This window comes from Danio aesculapii, chromosome 19 (assembly GCF_903798145.1).
Source record: "Danio aesculapii chromosome 19, fDanAes4.1, whole genome shotgun sequence".
NCBI lineage: Eukaryota > Metazoa > Chordata > Actinopteri > Cypriniformes > Danionidae > Danio > Danio aesculapii.
The window spans coordinates 28,778,199-28,799,709 of NC_079453.1; the positions used below are offsets into that span (position 1 = coordinate 28,778,199).

The following is a 21,511-nucleotide window of genomic DNA, read 5'->3' on the forward strand; positions in this document are numbered from 1 at the left end:
TGTTATTTGAATATATGGTGCCAGGCATTATCTGTGGGCTGAAAAACCCACACACATCTCAATGGACAGACATGCTGGACTCTTCTGGGTCTTGATGCTCGTTTTTTTTGAACTCGTGTTTTGATAAACAGTCTTCCCAGGGTCGTCACGTATGGCCAAAAGTCACAGTAGTGTAGCTTGCATAGTCTGAATAATATAATTATGCTAATTAGTGCTCAAGGTGATTTGAATGCGATGCTAAATTGTAAAGTAATTTAAATGCTTCAGCTGCATAAGCAGATGCATTGTGATTTGTTTGTTTGGCTATGATTTCAGTTCCCCACTAAGGTTACAATCACACTGCTCAATTTCTTTTTTGCTTGGCCGTTCACTTCATTGAATTATTTATTAATATAGGGCCAATATCAGATTCAACAGTCACTTCTTATCAGTCGCAAACTGACCGGCTTGAGCAAAGGTAAAATAAAATAACACAACACGGGGTACACTATTAAACAGATATTAAAGGGTATAGTTCACACAAAAATATGAAAATGAAAAGTCTCTCATGATTTACTCACCTTTTACTTGTTTGAGCACAAAAGAAGATATTTTGAATAATGTTGAAAAGCTGTAACCATTGACTTCCATAGTATTGTTTTTTTTCCTATGGAAATCAATGGTTGAAGGTTTCCAGCTTTCTTAAAAAAATCTTCTTTTGCATTCAACAAAAGAAAGACACTTGTAAACGTTTGAAACGGCTTGAGAGAGAGTAAATAGTAAAAACAGACATTTTTGGGTGAACTACTCCTTCAACATGAAGGTCACTGCAATTACCTGGATAAAGAGAACAACGACGAAGATGAAGAGATGTGGATCTTTTTACTTCATGTTTTGCTTATGTAGAGCAGCCAAAGAGATATTTTAGGCCAGATATACTTTTTTTTGTTTTTTTGTTTGGTGTTTTCACCGTTATTAGAAAGGACAGTAGAGAGTATTGACATGAAAGATTGGGGAGCAGAGAGAGGGGATGGATCGGCATAGGACCTCGAGGCGGAAATCAAACTCAAGTCTCCGTGAACACCGGAGTACGTGTGTCGACACACTTTCCTCTACACTACTGACACCGACACCAGATTTACAGTTGTCAGAATTATTAGCCCCCCTCAATTATTACCCCTCTGTTTATTGTTTCCCCAATTTCTGTTTAACAGAGAGAAGATTTTTTTTTCAACACATTTCTAAACATAATAATTTTAATAACTAATTTCTAATAACTGATTTATTTTATCTTTGCCATGATGACAGTAAATAATATTTGACTAGATATTTTTCAAGACACTTCTATACAGTTTAAAGTTACATTACTGTTCTGTAGACTATCGAAACAAATATAGCTTAAAGGGGTAAATAATTTTGACCCTAAAATTGTTTCAAAAAAATTTAAAACTGCTTTTACTCTAGCCAAAATAAAACAAATAAGACTTTCTCCAGAAGAAAAAATGTTATCAGACATACTGTGAAAATGTCCTTGCTCTGTTAAATATAATTATTATATATATTTAAAACTAATTCACTAATTAAACTAATTCAAAGTGGGGGCTAATAATTCTGACTTTAACTGTACCTATAGTAACAGGACAAGTTCAGAACAGTACAATTCAGTATGGTTCATCCTGATCGGGCTTGCATTTCCACTGTCAGCAGTACCCTTACTTGGTAGGCATGGTGAAGAACTGTAAGCCATAAGGGCCGTTCACATGTCACGTCATTTGAGCACTTGAGTTCAATGTTTCAAACAAAGACATGCGACAAGTGCGCACAAATAGAGAAAGGAAGTGATATGAGTCGCATTTTCCACATGTTTAGAACCAACATGAGAACGGCCCCATATAAAACAATGGATAACACAGCAGATCCTGTTCTTGCTACTTGGCGTCTGGCTGTTTTTCACAGGAAGACAACAAGCTTTGTTTTTACGGTGCAATGTTTCGGCTGCATATTCAAAAATGTTGATGTTTCCTTGTCTTGTTTGTATGCACACTGTAAACAAATTCTTGCTGCCTTAAATTTCTTAGTTGAACCAAATGAACTTTTCTAGTCATCCAAACTTATATCAATCAAACTGACTGAAAATATAATATTAAACTTTATATAACTTTAAAAAGGCGACACAGTGGCGCAGTAGGTAGTGCTGTCGCCTCACAGCAAGAAGTTCGCTGGTTCGAGCTTCAGCTGGGTCAGTTGGTGTTTCTGTGTGGAGTTTGCATGTTCTCCCTGCGTTCGCGTGGGTTTCCTCCGGGTGCTCCGGTTTCCTGACAGTCCAAAGACATGTGGTACAGGTGAATTGGGTAGGCTAAATTGTCTGTAGTGTAGGAGTGTGAATGAGTGTGTGTGGATGTACCCCAGAGATGGGTTGCGGCTGGAAGGGCATCCGCTGCATATAAACGTGCTGGATAAGTTGGCGGTTCATTTCTCTGTGGCAACCCCAGATTAATAAAGGGACTAAGCCGAAAAGAAAATTAATGAATGAATGAATAACTTAAAAAAATTAGTTTTAACCAGATTAACTAATTAAAATAAGTTAAAGCAAAATAAAAATATTTGTTTACAGTGTACAAATGATGATTCTCTAGCTCCAACATTTTGGTACCATACTCTTGTGCCATAGGTACCCTCATGAGAGGGTACCTATGGGAAGATACCACTTCCCAAAAAGTGGTATGGTATGTTATCTTGGTACCTCTGACAGTGGAAATAGGAATAAGTGCATACCGTACTGTACTGTACTGTACCATACTGTGCTGCTAAAATCGAGCCATTAGTATGAAAGCAATCCCATTGATGGAAGAAAATTCTAGTGATCTACAGAAAATGTGTGAATTGAACTGAAAAAGAACAGGCAATAAAATACCAGTGTAAATACTAGCAAGTCATATACTGTATTAAGTCATATACTGAACTAAATCAAATAACATGACTTATTTAAATACTCCCCAACTATAAATTTGGCATCTGAAATGGAAACTCCTACAAATGCATATGCAATAAAGTACTGTGTATATGTAAGCATGTTCACATGTTAATTGTCTACATCCAAATTTGTTGTAATTTATGTGTGTGCTGCGTTAGACATTACTAAAATCAACTGCACTATCTGTGCTCTTTAATTCATTCACTGACATTAGATCATTTGCAAAACTTTCCACTCCCACTGGCACTTTTCAGTGGTTGCACTCTCATGCGAATGTTCCCTTTTTAATAAATCTTGCTCTAAATGTCACATTTCATGCTCAAAATGATACCTTTGCCTGTTGTTTATAATATTTTACCTTAAAAAGGCTTCAATATAACTCCACACCTCATTTACTATACACAGATTCATGAATATGCAAATTATCCACTACCTGCTCTACTTTCAGTCACTCAACTGAAGTAGCAAACGCCACACAGTGACAAGAGGCAATTTTAGATTAATTCAGCCTTATATGCTTGAACCAGAAACTAATTCTGAAGAAGAAACGCATGAGCAAATTATACAGGCTCTTCTACAAGCTGATTTATCAAAATGGTAACGCCTTTTATGTATCGCTCTCTATAGCGCTGTATATCTAACAAGAACTGATATTATTAGCCTTTGGCTTGGCTGCTTTATTAAACAGCTAATAGTGTGTTGCTAATGTTACATGACCTATATTCCTGTTTGCCTTCTTAAACAGGCAAAAATAGTCAGCAATGATATTGACTGATATAAATGCACACATACAAAATATATCAGTTAGACATTAACAAACATTAGTATAAAAGAAACCAAAAGAATGAGATTCAAATATATTTATTTATTTATAAAATAAATAATATTAAAAATGTATAAATAATGAGACAAATAAATGATCCCTAATTTAATTAAAATGAATACATAAAAATGAAATTAAAATAAACACAACATAAAATGATTACAGTTTTTTTTCAGTCGCTAACAAGCGTTTGTCCAACCATTCATTCATTTTCTATTCGAATTAGTCCCTTTATTAATCTGGGGTCGCCACAGTGGTATGAACCGCCAACTTATCCGGCATATGTTTTACGCAGCGGATGTCCTTTCAGCTGCAACCCATCACTGGGAAACATCCATACATACTCATTCACACACATACACAATGGACAATTAAGCCTACCCAATTAACCTATAGCGCATGTCTTCGGATTTGTGTGGGAAATCAGAGCACCCGGAGGAAACCCACGCCAACATGGGGAGAACATGCAAACTCCACACAAAAATGCCAACTGACGCAGTCGAGGCTCAAACCAGTGACCGACCTTCTTGCTGTGAGGCGATCGTGCTACCCACTGCTCCACCGTGAAGCCTTTGTACAACCAGTTGTCACATTTTCAAAACTCTAAACACAATTAGCACAGCAGCAATTTTTTTGTGGCCTTTGGTGTCATTTTCACCCAATCTGCTGTCAGTGAACACACTTCCACAATCCTAACATTTTCTTAACAGACGAGCTATACCACCCATGGATTGTTTTTGTTGTATTTACGAATGTTAACACACAACGTCCCACAATAGTAAAACAATTTTCCAAAATTTAGATGCAGTATAAAAACCTCTGCTTCTGTAATCATATCAGTTAAAAAAAAACAGCAATATCAAAAATATATCTCGGTTGATAATAAACAAACAACTGAATAATTGACACACAGCTGATTTATGTTAATTGGGCCAAGCACAATTGAATCCAGTCTGGCTCAAGCTGCGGTCACACTGGGTTTTTTCTTTTTTTTTTTTGCAAAGTTCAAGCTTGGTGAACTCCGACCTGCGAAATCGCATCACTTGACTGCGTGAGACCAATCGAAGATTAAAACATGACCTCTCTGGACAGAAATTTAAAACATGGAGCAATCGCTGGCTTTTTTAAATGTCTAATTATCTTGTTTAATCCCGCCCCTTTTCGCAGTGCCATACCACAGAATTTCGCACACACAAAGCCCAGTGTGACCGCAGCTTTAGACTGGGGTTATTTTTTTCTTCTTACATTTATATTTTTAAAATAAAGGGAGAACTTTGAGGACTGATGCTAATGAAAACATGTGGCCTAGGCCTAAAGATCGCAGAGATTAAAAACAGTAATTTTGTGCTTTTTTTTTAGATCCCCCGCTTTTTATCTGGACTTTTTGCTGTTGTTTTTTGTTCCGAATGCTCTTGTGTTTTTCATGGATATTGCGTTTAAACATATTTGCTCTTTACTGGAATGCTTTTGAGTGTGAACAGTTACTGTACATGTGGACATACACTTCCCAACCTAGAAATTTAGCGTCAAAATGGTGGATTTTGCATGTTTTGCATACAAATACCTGTAAAACTGAAACACAAAAGTCTCTGCAGTTTTTGTAATGTCAACAATAGCCTTGAGCTGAAAACCTTGTGTACTTTGATTGGCTGCATGCACCTTGTGAAGTGAAAACAAGTACTCTTCTTTGACAGAATCATTTAATTCTGAGTTAGATTTCCAGCCCAGCTAGCAAAATTCATGTGGCTCAAATCCGGCCCACACCAGACACTTACATCTGGCCCACATACCGCATGGAGTGATGGCACTTGGGTGGTCGGCTCCTGTTTGCCAGATCTGGGCCACATTTAAGCCATAGCAATATCACATATCAGCCAGAATTCAACCAAATGAACCAGAACTGACCCTATTCTGGGCCACAGTTTGCTTTATTCTGGCCCAGATCCAGCACACACCAGACACTTACATTTGGACCACATACTGAATGGAATGATGGCTCTAGTGCGGTCTGCTCCTGTTTGTCAGATCTGGGCCACAAATAAGCCAAAGCAATACCACATATTAGCCAGAATTCAACCAAATAAACCAGAACTGACTCTATTTTGGGCCACAATTTGCTTTTATTCTGGCCCAGATCTGGCCTACACCTTACACTTGCTGGGTGTGGCAAAGTACAAAAATCCCAGCATGCATTGCAATATGAATACATTCTATAGCTTATTGATGCTCCAGTTTTCATGATTTGATTTTGAGTCTGCTGTTTATGCTGACGTTGTTGATTTTGTCACTTTTAGTATCCTTTTTGTGATGTTTGTGAGTTTTGTTCATTTTGTTATTTGTCACCGTTGTTGAGGTTCATATGCTGATTATTGATGTCTCTGTGAGCAGAAGTTAAACCATAGAATTTTTTAGCTTATAAACCTTCATAATTCTGTGGCATGTGCAAGCATGTTATCACATCGCTTCTAATAATGGATTAAACATTGGTTAACATCAGTGAATTAAATTATTTCATCACAGGTTGTGCCTCACTTTATTTATTTTTTTTTTACTTAGCTCGTTTGCTGAAATGAATAAACCTTTCAAGCAAAAGTTTTTAAAAGTTACAGCAGCCCAAAAAAAATTTATATTAAAAGGTTCAGGGCTATAAGCCCAACTAAAGCAAACACTTTTCTCCATGATGGTGACTTTAGTCTATGTGGTCCACATATGCTTTAAGATAACCGGGCCACATTTGCCATATCTTCTCTGAGCTGCTTTAGGCTCACATTCACACTAGCCAGAGCTAACTGTGCTAAATATTTGCCAAAAGTGGCCCACATTTGTTTTAGGATAACTGGGCCACATTTGCCATATCTTCTTTGGGCCGCTTTAGGCTCACAGCCACATTAGCCATAGCTTACTGTGCCGAATATTTGCCAAAAGTGGCTGACATATGTTTTAAGACAACTGGGCCACATTTTCCATATCTTCTCTGGGCCACTATAGGCTAATGGCTGCATTAGCCAGAGTTTACTGTGCCGAATATTTGCCAAAAGTGGCCCACAATATGTTTTAAAATAACTGGCCCACATTTTCCATATTTTCTCTTGGCCACATTAGGCTCACAGCCACAATAGCCAGAGTTTACTGTGCCAAATATTTGCCAAAAGTGGCACACATATGTCTTAAGATAACTGGGCCACATTTGCACTTATACATGTGAGCCACTTTAGGTTTAGTCCCAGATTACCCTTAAATGACTATGCCACATTTTTGCCAACTGTGGCCAACATTTGTCCGCCATCATTTGGGCCAAATTTATTATTTTCCACATGGGCCACACATTAGGCTCACAATCAGATTACATTTTGTCATAAGCGCCAAATCTTTTCTTTAAATGGCCCATGAAAAAAAATCTTTGGCCCACCCTTTGCCATTGTACAGGTGGGTCACTTCAGGCTCACATTTATTTTGTCTGGGACGAAGGAATACCACCAGTGCCGCATAACTGCCTAAATTGGCCCACATTCGTATGCTATCTGGGATTGTTTTGGTAAAGTTAGTGTGTGCAGAGAAAGATGTGTTTTGTTTTGAAAAGAAGAGTTAGTATATATTTAACAAAATCTATTTTTGAGAGGAAAATTATCCATTTGGCCAATTTGTACTGTAGATGTGAGTCTGTGTTAACCCAGCAGGCACACAACATCATAAGACGTTAATATTAGGTTAGATTTAGGTTATGACGACCAGCGCCTAAGGACAATGTTATTTTGATGTCGATATTTGGTTGATTTTAGGTTGTGTTGGAAAGTGACCAAAATATAACGTCTGATAGATGTCATAGTGGTAACGTCCACACAACGTCATCGTGTAACATGATTTGACATTGATATTTGGTTGATTTTAGGTTGGACGTTAGACAGTTAGAGTAGAAAAAATGTAATGATTTAAAAAAAAATAAAATAATTTTTTTTTAAATAATAAACAAAAATTATATATATTATATATATATATATATATATATATATATATATATATATATATATATATATATTAAAGACCCGTTTGAAATTTTATTCTCATACTATTTGTAGAATAAATTCGGTATTTATTTTACCTCATGTGGTGTTCTAATGTTTTGCTCATCTCATTTTTGCAGTAATACATAATTTTTTTTCTTATTTCTAAAAAAAAAAAAAAAACATTTTTTAAAATGTTGTGCTTGAAAAAATAAAATAAGCATTTTATCTTAACACACAACATCATGAAGTTCGATAAAAATTGATACACTCGGAACACTGTACCAACCACAAAGCAACAGTTTTTCTTCATAAATGTAAATGTGCAGTTATTTATAAATAAGCTGAAGCTGGACTGCGTCATGTTTTACCTTCGGGTTGATGACTAGATATGTGACGATGCCGTGCTCTTTCAGGTATGAATCTCTGCTTTGTCCGTTGCCCTGCTCGACTTTATATGCTCCATTCAAATGTTCCAGCGTCACAGAAGAGATGTGAACCCGTCTGGAGAGGAGCACACAACTATTACATGCTGGCGAATGAAAAAAAACACTTCACAAACACAGATGCATTATATGAGTGTTTCACAAATGTTTCAAAGCTCACAGAGACAATAGAGTTAAGATATGAAAAATGAAAACAGCTCTTTGCCTTGCTGTTATTTTTTTGGGGTGATTCAACGAAATACTCATTAGTAGCATAAAAGCGAATTCGTTGAGCTCTTGAAAGAGCATTTCTATTAACGTCAAGAACCCTCCATGAGCATAATAGCACTTGAAGCAAATCTGTGAAAATCATAAAATGAGAGAAAAACAGAAGTCATCTGATGATTTTACCCAGGAACACCGCCCGCCTCCATGTGATTGGCCAGGGTGACGTCATGCGACCAAACATCATACTGCCATTTCTGAAGGCCGATGACACCACAGAGAACATTTCCAGAATGCACTCCAACACGCATGTTTATGTCAACGCCGGTGGCATCTCTCACCTTCCTAAAATAACAGGTTCAATATTAATGGCTTGGACACAAAGGTTAGTGTTCTGTACATTTTAAAGTACTTTAAAACATGATTTTTTTACACATCTGCCCCATTACCGTGTGTGTTATTATTTACAGTACTAAACAGAACTAAACAAAAGAAAGCAAAAGAAAACACAAATCGAAACAAAGCAAAACACAACACAAGGAAATAAAATGAAAGGAAACAAAACAAAACACAAAACAACACGAAACAAAATGAAACAAACAAAACAACACAACAGAACAAAACAAAGCAAAACAAAATGAAACATAACAAAGCAAAACGAAACAACAAAGCAAAATAAAACAATAAAACGAAACAAAACAAAAAAACTAAATGAAACATAACAAAGCAAAACACAACACAACACACTGAAAACAAAACAAAACAAAACAAAACAAAACAAAAGAAATTAAACGAAACAAAACAAAACAAAGAAAAACAAAACTAAAGAAAACTAAACTAAACTAAACAAAAAGAAATTAAACAAAACATAACAAAGCAAAACAAAACAAAACACAACGAAACGAAGCAAAACACAAAACAAAACAAAACAAAACAAAACAAAACAAAACAAAACAAAACAAACAAAACAAAAAACAAAATTAAACGAAATTTAGCAAAACAAAACAACACAAAACAACAAAACAAAATTAAATGAATTGTAACAAAGCAAAGCAAAACAAAACACAACACAACAAAACGAAATGGGTTTCCTCTGGGATATGTAGCATAGGTGAATTGGGTAACCTAAAACTGTCCATAGTGTACAGTATGAGTGTGAATGAGAATGTGCAGCTAAAAGGGCATCCGCTGCATAAAACATATGCTGGATAAGTTGGCGGTTCAACAATTAATCATTTGTTTACTAGATAATATTATTATAATAATTTTAAGCACTCTAAGCATTTACTTATAATATATATATATATATATATATATATATATATAAAATCTGGGTATTCTTGAATGAAAATTTGACTAGTATTGTAGGTAAATAAAGCAGGTTTTTCTTCCACTGTCATCAAATATATTTTTTAACAGCACATAACACACTTCAGTCTCTCTCTCCATCCTTTGAAATGACCGAAACGGCACCATATTTCACAGAAAAAAACTCGGCTTAACACCAGAATTATTTATAGCTAAGTAAATATCAGAAGGTGCCAGGATTGCAGCAGTATGTGTTGGTTTATGAGGGAGTGTGTCTGGTGCCTGTGTATATTTTCATTCAGTACACAGAACATCTCATCTTGTGTTTCAGATAAACCAGCTTAAATATTACTAGCTCCCTGCTGTGAAGACCAGCATGCATTTTTGTGGTATTTCGGTTCTCCATGGATCAGTAAAATCGTGGTTCTCTACTTCAAATGAAAAAGACTTATTAGAGATAATTTTTTTTAAAGAAACAAAAATAGAATAAACAAACCAATACAAAATAAAAGACAACTTTTATGTAGCCTGGACTATTGATTATTAGTGACTACGTTTACATGGACATCAGTAATCGAATTATTTGCTTTAATCTGAATAAGACAGTAATAAGATTAAGGTGTTTACATGAGTTGCTTTTTGAAAGTTCCTTTTATGGTCCAGTTTCACATGTTATAGAACACAATTGGATTAACGTGATTGTGTCCCCATGCTATCCAGGTTTCATACAGGAGTTTCATGTAATTTCAGGTGTTTAATTTTTATTTGTCGACTTTAACTGCAGTTTGGCACTTTCATTTTCATTCAGGATGTGAGTATGCACTGATGGAAGAATGTTGTTTTAACGCAATCTGATATTGCACACTGTATAAGGGGAAAAAACCTCAGCATTTCATGGTGTATGCGTCTGTGGTCCTTCACTGACTCGGTAGGTGCAGAGAATAGTGTCAAACAGCCATGTGTGCATAGATTATCCTGTCGCAAAATGCGGCAACAATCCTACACAATAATAATAATGTGATTAAAGTGTTTATATGTCTGACTACACTTCAATAATGGGACCAAAATCGGCATACTCCACATGTATTAATTTGATTTCTGCATAATTTAATTATGACCTTAATCGGGTTAAATTAATCAAAAATCGCTGTTTACATGGTAGACTCTTAATCAGAGTATTGTCTTAATCGTATGAAAATCGGATTATTGGTGTCCATGTAAACATACTCAGTGTTATAGAACAATAAAACAACACTTATGTTGAATTATTAATGAAAAAACAAACAAACAAAAAAGATTACTAGTTTGCCTTTAAAACAAAACTTAAAAAAACCCTAAACATTTCTTTTAGACAGATTTTACAAAAGAAACAAGCAAGCAAGCAAACAAACAAACGCACAAATAAAAATGCAACAAAAACAGCCACCGGTGCTCCCTCAGAACAAAACAAAATAAAAACAAATTATCACAATGTTTACACATGCTGGACTGTTGAAAAAAAAAAAACACTATAGTGCAAGGTTCTTTTTGGAAACAATTAAAAATAAACACGATTAATAATAATAATAATAATAATAATAATAATAATAATAATAATAATAATTCATTAATAAATAAATAAATAAATAAATAAATAAATAAATAAATAAATAAATAAATAAATAAATAAATAAATAAATAATGTACAAAAATGTATGAAGGCTGGACTATTGATTATTAACAATACAAGCAAAATAAAACTTTTATGCTGGCTATTCTATGGATTATTATTTTTTACAAAAACAATTAAAAAACTACCGAAAATAGCTGTGCTTTCCCAAAATAAAACTACTTAAAAACATTTATGCAGGTTGGACTATGGATTCTTACTTCTATTAAACAAAAATCAATGATAATGAATAAACAGATAAACAAATGAATAATTGCACTCCTGGAGCTGTGTGTATATCTGTGCGTTTCGGTGCATCTGTCACACACCATTCTTATTTCAAGAAGCCCCTTAACCTGAACAGTGTCATGCTGGAAAATACACTAGAGGGTCCTCAATTACCCCCTCAAATGGATTTGTGTGTGTGTGTGAAAGAAAAAGATTGCAGTAGCGTTACGGAGATCGAATATGTGGCAGAAAAGCGAAAGAATGAAGAATGGGTGAGGAATCGTGAAAGCCACTGGAAAAAAAGAGGCCGTACTTCAAGATAGAGAAAGAGAAGAAAAGAGAGAACGTGTGGGTTTCAACAATATCACACATCTGAGCCTCTCGAGTATGCGGGTTATTTCAGCCTCAGAGAGTAGTGCTTGAAAAGACAGACACCATGGGGAGAAAAAGACACCCAAAACGCTCTCTGCTAGATGATGAAAGGCATAATGTGTAGTGGTTTTAGAGCTTTGTAGCCGATTTAATTACATGGGTCTTTTTGCTCTAATGATGAAATTGATTACCACAAAAATAAATCCAGATAGACACTGGTTTATAAGACACCCTGCAGGAGGTCTGCAGGCTGGCAGCTGTAATATACTTAAGTTTTGATTACATTTTGACTGAACTTTTAATTTTCTCACCCTCAGGCAGTCCAAGATGTAAGTTACTTTATTTTTCAGAAAAAAAAAAAAACTTTATATATTTATAGCTAAAAATAAAGTTCTTGGTCTTTGGTGAGTCATTAAATGCATGAGCTAATGGCACTTTGAAGAAAATAACTTCTTAAGGTCTTTAAGCAAATGCATAAAAATATATGCATATTTTATTTTTATTTTGTATAGTTTATTAAGCCTTTATAGGACACTAGACATATTGGGCCCTATAATATACCTGACGCAATAAGGTGCCAGACCTGTTTGGTGCGATTTGTTGCTATTTACAGACCAGCGCAACCCTAACTTTCCCATTTTGCTCCACGTTGTTTAAATAGAAAATCTATTTGAGTCGCTTTGTGGACTCATGTGTGTGCTGGTCTATAAAGAAGGTGTGTTTTGGCGCATTGCTGGCGCGTTGCTGTTTTGAGGAACTAAAATTGACTGGAAAAAATTGACTTGAAAGCTGGTCTAAAGTCCAGTGCAGAGCGCATTAGTTTTGTGCCTTAAACACCTACACATTGCTTAATACACACAGGATGTACTGCAATACGTAAATATCTTTACAAATGAAAAAGAATTAAAGAATTTAACTATTACAAAAATTATTACTTTCTACATAAATATAAAAACCATTACCTCCATGCCTCATTTCGTGGGGTTTTTTTTTCAGTTTATTCATGACATTGTGTACATTCCTATAATGTTATTAGTAGCTAATTATTTATTATATGCATATTTATATTTGTTTTAATAAAAACAAGCTTAGATTTGTCCACTTCTCAGGTTTTGGACTATATGGGGCATAAGAATAGGACTCGAAGAATAAGAACAGGTCGCGTGTGTTATTATAACTATCATAAGTTATTTGACAACACTTCGTTATTATTGTTCATTTATTCATTTGCTGGAAATCAGAACTGAATTTAGAAATAGTTTTAAACAAATCTTTGTGCTTATCAAACTAAATTTAATATGTAGGTTATGGATGTCTTCAGTGGAGTGAGTTTCCATCGTTTCCTCATCAACAAAAATAAAGGAGCAAAGTAAAGAGCAAAAGTAAAGTAAAGAGAAAATAAAAAGGGCGAATGGAAGAGGCTCATTCTTTATCCTTGTGTAGATGGTCTGTTTAACTGTTTTCTCGCTAGTGAAGCATTCAGCTTTTCCCCTTACAAAGTCCGCCATGTAAATAGCAAATGCGCCATGGCGCAACACAACTGACTCTTAAAGGGAATGTGAGATAAGACTCTGATTGAACTCATTAAGAGAATAAGCACAACCCTGTTAGACCATGCGCCGCAGCGTAAACCGTAAATTTGCATCCTTAAAATAGCAAAAGTGGATTCGGACACACCCTTAATGCTTTTGTGCCATTCGCTTTAGACTTTGCGTCTAGATTGTTAAAATAAAGCCCTTTAAGTTTTATTTAAAGACTTTTATACTTTTAGTGTCAATGAAGCTACCATATTGGTCCTTTGCCATAAAAAGGTTAAGGTTTTAACCATTTAAATCAGTTATTAACATTGTTGAGGAGACACATTACATGTAACGCGAGTTACATAATAATATTACTGAGTAAAGAGTAAAGTATTCATTGCTTTAAAAAAAAATAAGTAATAAAATTTCAGTTACTTTTTTAAAAATGTAATTTGAGTTAATGTAGTTAAATAATTAGCTTTTAAAAATAAATTGCTAAATTAAAACAAAGGTATTTAAAAAAGACAAAAAACCCTGCAAGTTCTGAAAGACACCAAGCCTCAGCCAGGTAAAAAAAAAGTAACGCAAAAGTAACTTAAAAGTAATGTAACACATTACTTAATATATAAAGTAACTAAGTAGCGCAACTAGTTACCTTTTTAGTGAGTAACTCAATACTGTAATGCATTAGTTTCAAAAGTAGCTTTCCAAAACACTAGCATTAAAGCAAATCTCATGAATAGTTATGGGAGACTGACAAATCAACTAACACCACCTGCCGTGATGTCAACACATTGTAGATGTTAAATCTGGAAGACGTGTATAAAGATGCGCAACACAAGTACTGTACTTCTGTTAAAATCTCAATGAAGTTTAGTGTTTGATTACCCTTTAAAGTTAATCATGTTGTAAATTACATTCAGTGTCAATTGTTTCGCTTCATAAAACCTTAATTTATCTACAGGAGCAACTGGTATTAATTATGTTTTGGCCCTTAATTAGGATTTTCTGAACCATCAATGCCCATAATTTCTGCTAAAATGCTTTAATGTTCTACCAAAGGGAAAAAAATCACATCTTAGACGGCCTGAGGGTGGGCAAATAACTGCAAATTGTTATTTATGGGTGAACTAACCAGAAAAAAGGTCAATTACACCATTCAGCGTCTGTGATTGAGCAGTTAAAATCATGTATTTCAGACATCTATGCAATAATGTGTGTTTAAAAATAAGTGTGCTCTTTTACTCGATGGCCTCACACATGTCCAGCCCCATCTTCACACAGTTCTTAGCATGGTCCAACAGAGGGTCCGGCAGCCCCGATACGCAGTAATAGCAGTCGCCCAGAATTTTGATCCGCATGCAGTCATTATCCTGCACCAAACAAACCATCAAGACCTCAAATTAAATAGCAGTTTAGTAGACATTGTGTACAGGAAAAAATATATAATCTCAGTATCTTATTATTGTGAATATATTCTAGCAAGTGTATGCTCTTCTATACTCTTTAGGAAGTACCTTGGCTATCTGGTCAAATTTGCCGAAAAGCTCATTGAGCATGTAGACCAGTTCTCCAGGTGAACAGTCACTGGCCAGACGTGTGAATCCAACAATGTCTGCATACAGAATGCTGTGGAAAATATTCACATGTTCAAGACAACTCCAAAAAAAGAGAATAAAATATGCATGATTCATTTGTACGACAAATATAATACATTTTCTGATGTGTTGACCAATGGCATGACAGGATAACAATGCTTTTATGGAATAAACCAGACATTTATTCACTTGTTTAGTTCAACTCTGAAAGTATCAGTGTATTTGAGCAGATTAGTGCAACTAAGGGGCTGTTTACACATGGTCACTTCCTCCCTTTTTTCTGATTGGATAGCTATCTAACCATGAAAAGGTTGTAAATGCCCTCCAAAAAGCCATTCCTGCAGATATACATCCAATCAATCAAACCACTTCAGGTTTCAAACTAAACTGGAGAAGTCCACATGCTTCTGGTTGTTGAAACTACACATGTAAATTTTTCTCCTCCCAAAATGTAAAAAAGTGAACATGTTATAGCCCAGTGTTTCTCAACCATGTAACAGGAGGCAGGGGCGGATTTAGAGATTTGGGGCCCTAAGCAATTACAGCAATGGGGCCCAACAGTCCTAAAATGCTACTTTTATTTCATTTTTATTTATTTAGCTAGTTTTTTTTTTATATCACTCAAACTTCTTTTCTACATTTAGTCTTAATGCAATCCATGCAATAGATTTTAAATGATGAATTTTTCATAAAATGAATTTACAACAAAAAAATAATACATGTTAATATATATATATATATATATATATATATATATATATATATATAGAGAGAGAGAGAGAGAGAGAGAGAGAGAGAGAGAGAGAGAGAGAGAGAGAGAGAGAGAGAGAGAGAGAGAGAGAGAGAGAGAGAGAGAGAGAGAGAGAGAGAGAGAGAGAGAGAGAGAGAGAGAGATAGATATATAATTGACGGCTGCACTTCTCAATGATTAAGTGTGGTGGACAAATTTGTGCAGATATAATATTAATATTTTATAATATTATTTTTACATTAAATTATTATAATAATATTACATTTCATTTTATGTTAAATAATATTAAATTATGTTAAACCTTTATTTGACTCTCACCATACAACATATGATAGAAAACAATGTTGTATATAGTTTAAAGGTATAATTTACGGTCACACTTTATTTTGATGGTGCGTTTGTTGAATTTAAGTTACATTTCATCAACATGTCAACTAATTCACATTAGGTTATAAGTAGACTGCTAGGTTGGGGGTAGGGTTGTGTAAGTAGACATGTACAGTACTTGCAAACTTTCTTTTTAGTATGTGTGTTTAGCAGCAGCATCAACAGATATTAAGCAGACAGTCTAGTACTCAAATGAACCGTCAAAATAAAGTGTTACATAATTTATACTTCTAGATATTTATTGGGGGCCCCCAGACTTCTTGGGGCCCTAAGCGGCCGCTTACCTTGCTTATTGGTTAAATCCACCCCTGACTGGAGGATCACCAACACCGCATATTTTGAATCTCTCCTTTGTCTGTCACACCCACTACAGGTCTTTCAGCCTCTGCTAATGATCTGATGATCTGAATTAGGTGTTTAAGCAATCAGGTAGTAAAGGAGACTTAATGTTCTGCATCCTAATTCAAATACTTAAACTTTGTAAAGAAAAAATATATACTCTTGAGTGTGTAACCGAAGAGTATGCAGGCTTTGGGACATACTTTTTCCTTCTAAACAGATCGTTAAGTTGCTTAATTACATCCCCTGTCGATCATCTCGACACATCATCCACATTTCTTTCATATTTATCTATCTACCTTAAACAAGTTAAGTCAAACATAACAAGGTAAGTCCAAACATACCTTGATGTAAGTTCAGTATTGTTGTTGCAAATGGAATATAAAACAGAAAATGTAATTTAAATATTTTTCCAGTTGGCTAGATATTAATGAACAGTCGTTCAAACAACTTTACCAAAGTCTCTCTACTTGACAGTTGGTCTCATGCGTCCACCAAGTTTGTAGTTTGTTTACACTTTTTACCCGAGCCAAAGAGCTTAGAATCACTAAGAGGCGACCCTCGATAGAACGTTCCATTGCAACAGCAGCGCACAGCAACAGCCCCACAATTCCGCCATTTTGGAGTGAAAGCGATTAGCGGTCCATTGGATCTTATTGCTGTCACAATGACAAGCAGCTGCTTTGTTTTTTATTTATTTATTTAAAAAGGGCATTAAAGCTGAGATACAACCTGAAAGACGACAATACAACACTTACTATCACAATACTAGTGATCATCAGCACTTTTAATAGTTTATTTTACAGACTTGTTTAATATATTGTACCACACTTATTTTACATACATTTTCTTGAAACTGTCACTTTTAGGTAAAATTACTTCAGATTACGTTAATTTAATTGTTTACGCACTGGCATAATACATATTAATACTGACATGTTAAATTAAATTAACATGACTTTCAAACAGATGTTGATAACAAACTGACAGTACATTTTTTTGTTGAAGTATTATATGTTATAAAAGTATATAGTTTTTTTTCCAGTGTTGTCTTTTAAAGATAGACATATAACTTTTATATAAAAGGCCACTTTCTCCAAAATGATTGAATTCTGACACATCAATTTATCACACACACACACACACACACACACGCGCGCACGCACACACACACGCACGCACACACGCACGCACGCACGCACGCACGCACACACACACACACACACACGTACATCTATGTTAATATATTCTATTATTATAAATATGTCTCCAGGGGTTCGTTTTTCATACCTTGCTTAAATGATCGAAGATGATTTGACAGATTCTGGATCTTTTAATCTTGATAACTGATCTCTAGCTAATTTGCTTCTTCAAATAAGTTCATAAATAAGATTAAAATGTCTGGATGAATTGATCTGAGATCGCTGCTTGTTGTGAAGGACAGATCTATCGATCTTCATAATCATGATCAGCAATGCAACGATTGGCTGATGGCACAGTAGCATAATGACAACATCTGATTAATATTCAATTATCCACGTGAGCTATATTACATAAAATTCATAGTAAACGGTTTGTTAAATATCAACCTTTGATATAGGCTGCATGCTTTACACTTTCATGTATTTAGCAATTTATTTAGTTTTACAGTTAGAGCGGATTTTATTTATTATAGTAGTCATAGTAGTATTATAGTAGCCGGTTCCTTAATCGGTGTAAAGAATAACTGGATGTTTAAATTAATTTTGCATCACAAAAGCATTTAGATATTGTTAGAGGTGTCTACAACTTTTGTGAGGCATCAAATCAACGTCATAATAACTGTCAAAAAATGTTCATGACTGCATAATGTATTATTCCTTTAAAAAAAAAGTTGCATATTGTGCATGTCTATTATCATTCACAAATTGTACTATTGCGATTGTACGCGTTTGTATCTAAAACGTTCATATCAATAAATTTGAACCACCAGGTGGCAGTCTTTGTACTTTTATTTCGGTGTGCAGATAGCATTTTTTATTACATTTTATTAAAATATATTTTTTACTATATATATATATATATATATATATATAAATATATATATATATATATATATATATATATATATATATATATATATATATATATATATATATATATATATATATATATATATATAAATATATATATATATATATATATATATATATATATATATATATATATATATATAGTCATCATTACATCTGGTTAGAGTCCTGGCTAGGTAAGTTGGCATTTGTGTGTGCACAATTCTCCCCGTGTTTGCGTTGGTTTCCTCTGGGTGCTCCGGTTTCCCCCATAGTCCAAAGACATGTGGTATACAAAAGGTGAATTGAATAAAATAAACTGGCCATAGTGTATGTGTGTGACTGAGTATGTATGAATGTTTCCCAGTACTGGGCTGCAGCTGGAAGGGCATCCGCTGTGTAAAACATATGCTGGATAAGTTGGCGGTTCATTTCGCTGTGGCGACCCCTGATGAATAAAGGGACTAAGCCAAAAGAAAACAAATGAATTTAATGACTCACTTGAAAAAAAATCACTTGTTTTACTCCTGAAATAATCAGTGTTTTTGGGCAAATTACTTCAATTAAACTTAGATTCATAAAGTAATTTACTTGTTATCACCTACCATGTGGAAAATCATCCATATACAGTAAAACAAAAAAGCTACTGTACATCAGCACTCTTGAAACACACTGTCTATCAAATCCAAGGACTAAAACTACTGCACAAATGGAAGTATTTTCAATGGTAATTGTCATTATGCCATATACAGTATGCGGTCCAACTTATCTTTCATTGAAGCAGAAACACATTCTTTCAATACTGCCAAAATCCTTCAGTAACATCAATGACACGAGTGTGTTTTTCAGCCTGCCCTGTAAGATCCAGTGTGAAATCCAGTGTGAATCTCAGAAACAGAACATTATGCAGATGCCAAGAAAATATCCTTCGCTTTTTCCTTCAGTCGGTTACATTGAGAATGAGCAGAGCATCCTCAATAATGAAAAAAGGATATTGAAGTGGAAGGAGAACCTCTTTGAAGCAGAATGCGGTACTGCTTCTAAATCAGCAAAGAACTCCTTGTCCTCTGATGCATTGAGGAAAATTATATTTATGTTATGATGAAGAGCCACTTCAACAGTATGCCCTATTTAGCAGAAGACTGTGTTTGTTTTTACTTTTTAATAGAAGCGTACAAAAAGTGTCTAGGCTTTTTAGATTGAGGGTTACTTCCATCTAGGTTGATGAATAGCTTGTTTTTTTTCTGGTGCAGACTGAAGGAGGGCAGGATGGTTTGACAGGATCTATTGAGGGTATGACAGCTCCGTGGAGAGCAGGTGCAGTGTATGGGATATATTTTCTAGGCTGACAAAAATAAATCAGCTGAGAGCAAACAAATGACGCTATGTGTGCCACAAGCCCTACCTTACATTAGTGTGTCTCTGTACATAGAGGTTGTGGAAGTTGTTGGTGTTTTCCGTCTGGCTGAAGTTGGGTCCCTTCAGTCTCTGGATAATCTCCGCCTTCATGACTCGTGCGATGTGGGCTGGAAGCAGGGATAGTAAAAGACGCTCCTATTGGTGTAAAAGAAAAGGAAAGAGATATGGATGCTTATTTTGCATTTAATATCATTTCAAATACAATAAACTCTACAGAGAGATTCAGATGAAGTGAAACATTGAGTTCCTAATATATTTCAACTTTAAATATCAGAAAATCATGAAAACTGAATAGATAAATCAATGAGTTCATAACTTTTGACCATTAGGTAGCAATGTTTATCAAATGTATGTGGTGTGGTCAGTTTGAGGTGACAAAGACACACATGGGGCTCTATTTTAATGATCTAGGCACAAAGTCTAAAGCGCATTGGCGCAAAAGCATTAAGGGCATGTCTGAATCCACATTTGCTATTTTAAGAATAGAAAATTACCCTATGCGCCCTGGTGCGTGGTCTAACAGGGTTGTGCTTATTCTCTTAATGAGTTATGGGTGTGTTTTGAGCATAATGTGCATTAAATCAAGCTTAGCCTCATCTCCCATTCCCTTTAAGAGTCAGTTGTGTCGCACCATGGCACATTTGCTATTTACATGGTGGACTTTGTAAGCGGCCTTTGTAAAACTGAATGCTTTAAGTGAGAAAACAGGTAAACATTCCATTCCAACACTCCATTCTCCTCTTCTTTCCTTTCTCTTTACCTTACTTTTACTCTTTACTTCCCTTTTGCACAACTAGCATGCAATGCTTAGCACATTGAGCTAGTTGATCAGTCATACTGTAGGTAGCCAGCTACCGATTAGAGTTGTAAGAGCAAGAATCATCTCAGCAAACAATTCTCTAGCATATCATCTAGCATATATAGTTACACATTAATGAAAAAAGCAGTTTAAAAGCATTAAGCAACACTTTTGTTTTAACACCAATTTAAATGACATATGCTAATTACCAAATTACCATATTTTAGAATTTAAAAAGATCATGTGACCTTATGACACTATTAAGGAACAAGTAAGATACTTTACATTGTGGAACACAGTACTGTAGGGATGGATTTTACACAGACTTAAATGTGCCATGTAATAAAACAACAAGAAACTCTGGAATCTGAAGAAAAGGCCCAGGATATACTTTGGCACATTCTTGCCCTCTTCCTTGAACTTTCCGTCCCCTCAAGTATTAATAAATACTCAGGTGTGATTGGTAGCAAGGTTTTGTTCACTATCTTTGATAAATATTGATAAAATCCCAACAGATGAGTAAATCTTTAAGTCACTTGTTAACTTTGACAAAAGAACCATTTATTGCTCTCATAAGGGTATTTAAAGGGAAGGACGAAATATCTAGGGGTCACAAGTCTGTATCCAAACTGGCCCATAGTGAAGAGCTCTCAAACTCAACACT

The 21,511-nt window shown here is 34.9% G+C and overlaps 1 protein-coding gene across 1 annotated transcript in view; it reads right to left on the bottom strand.

The window, feature by feature from the left end:
* Positions 1 to 21,511, bottom strand: part of adcy2b (adenylate cyclase 2b (brain)) — a 149,484-nt gene that overhangs the window by 53,420 nt on the left and 74,553 nt on the right. Inside the window, 5 exon segments of the mRNA XM_056479831.1 lie at positions 8,149 to 8,281; positions 8,614 to 8,772; positions 14,749 to 14,876; positions 15,021 to 15,132; positions 20,035 to 20,183. Of these exon segments, the coding sequence (XP_056335806.1) occupies positions 8,149 to 8,281; positions 8,614 to 8,772; positions 14,749 to 14,876; positions 15,021 to 15,132; positions 20,035 to 20,183 (681 nt within the window).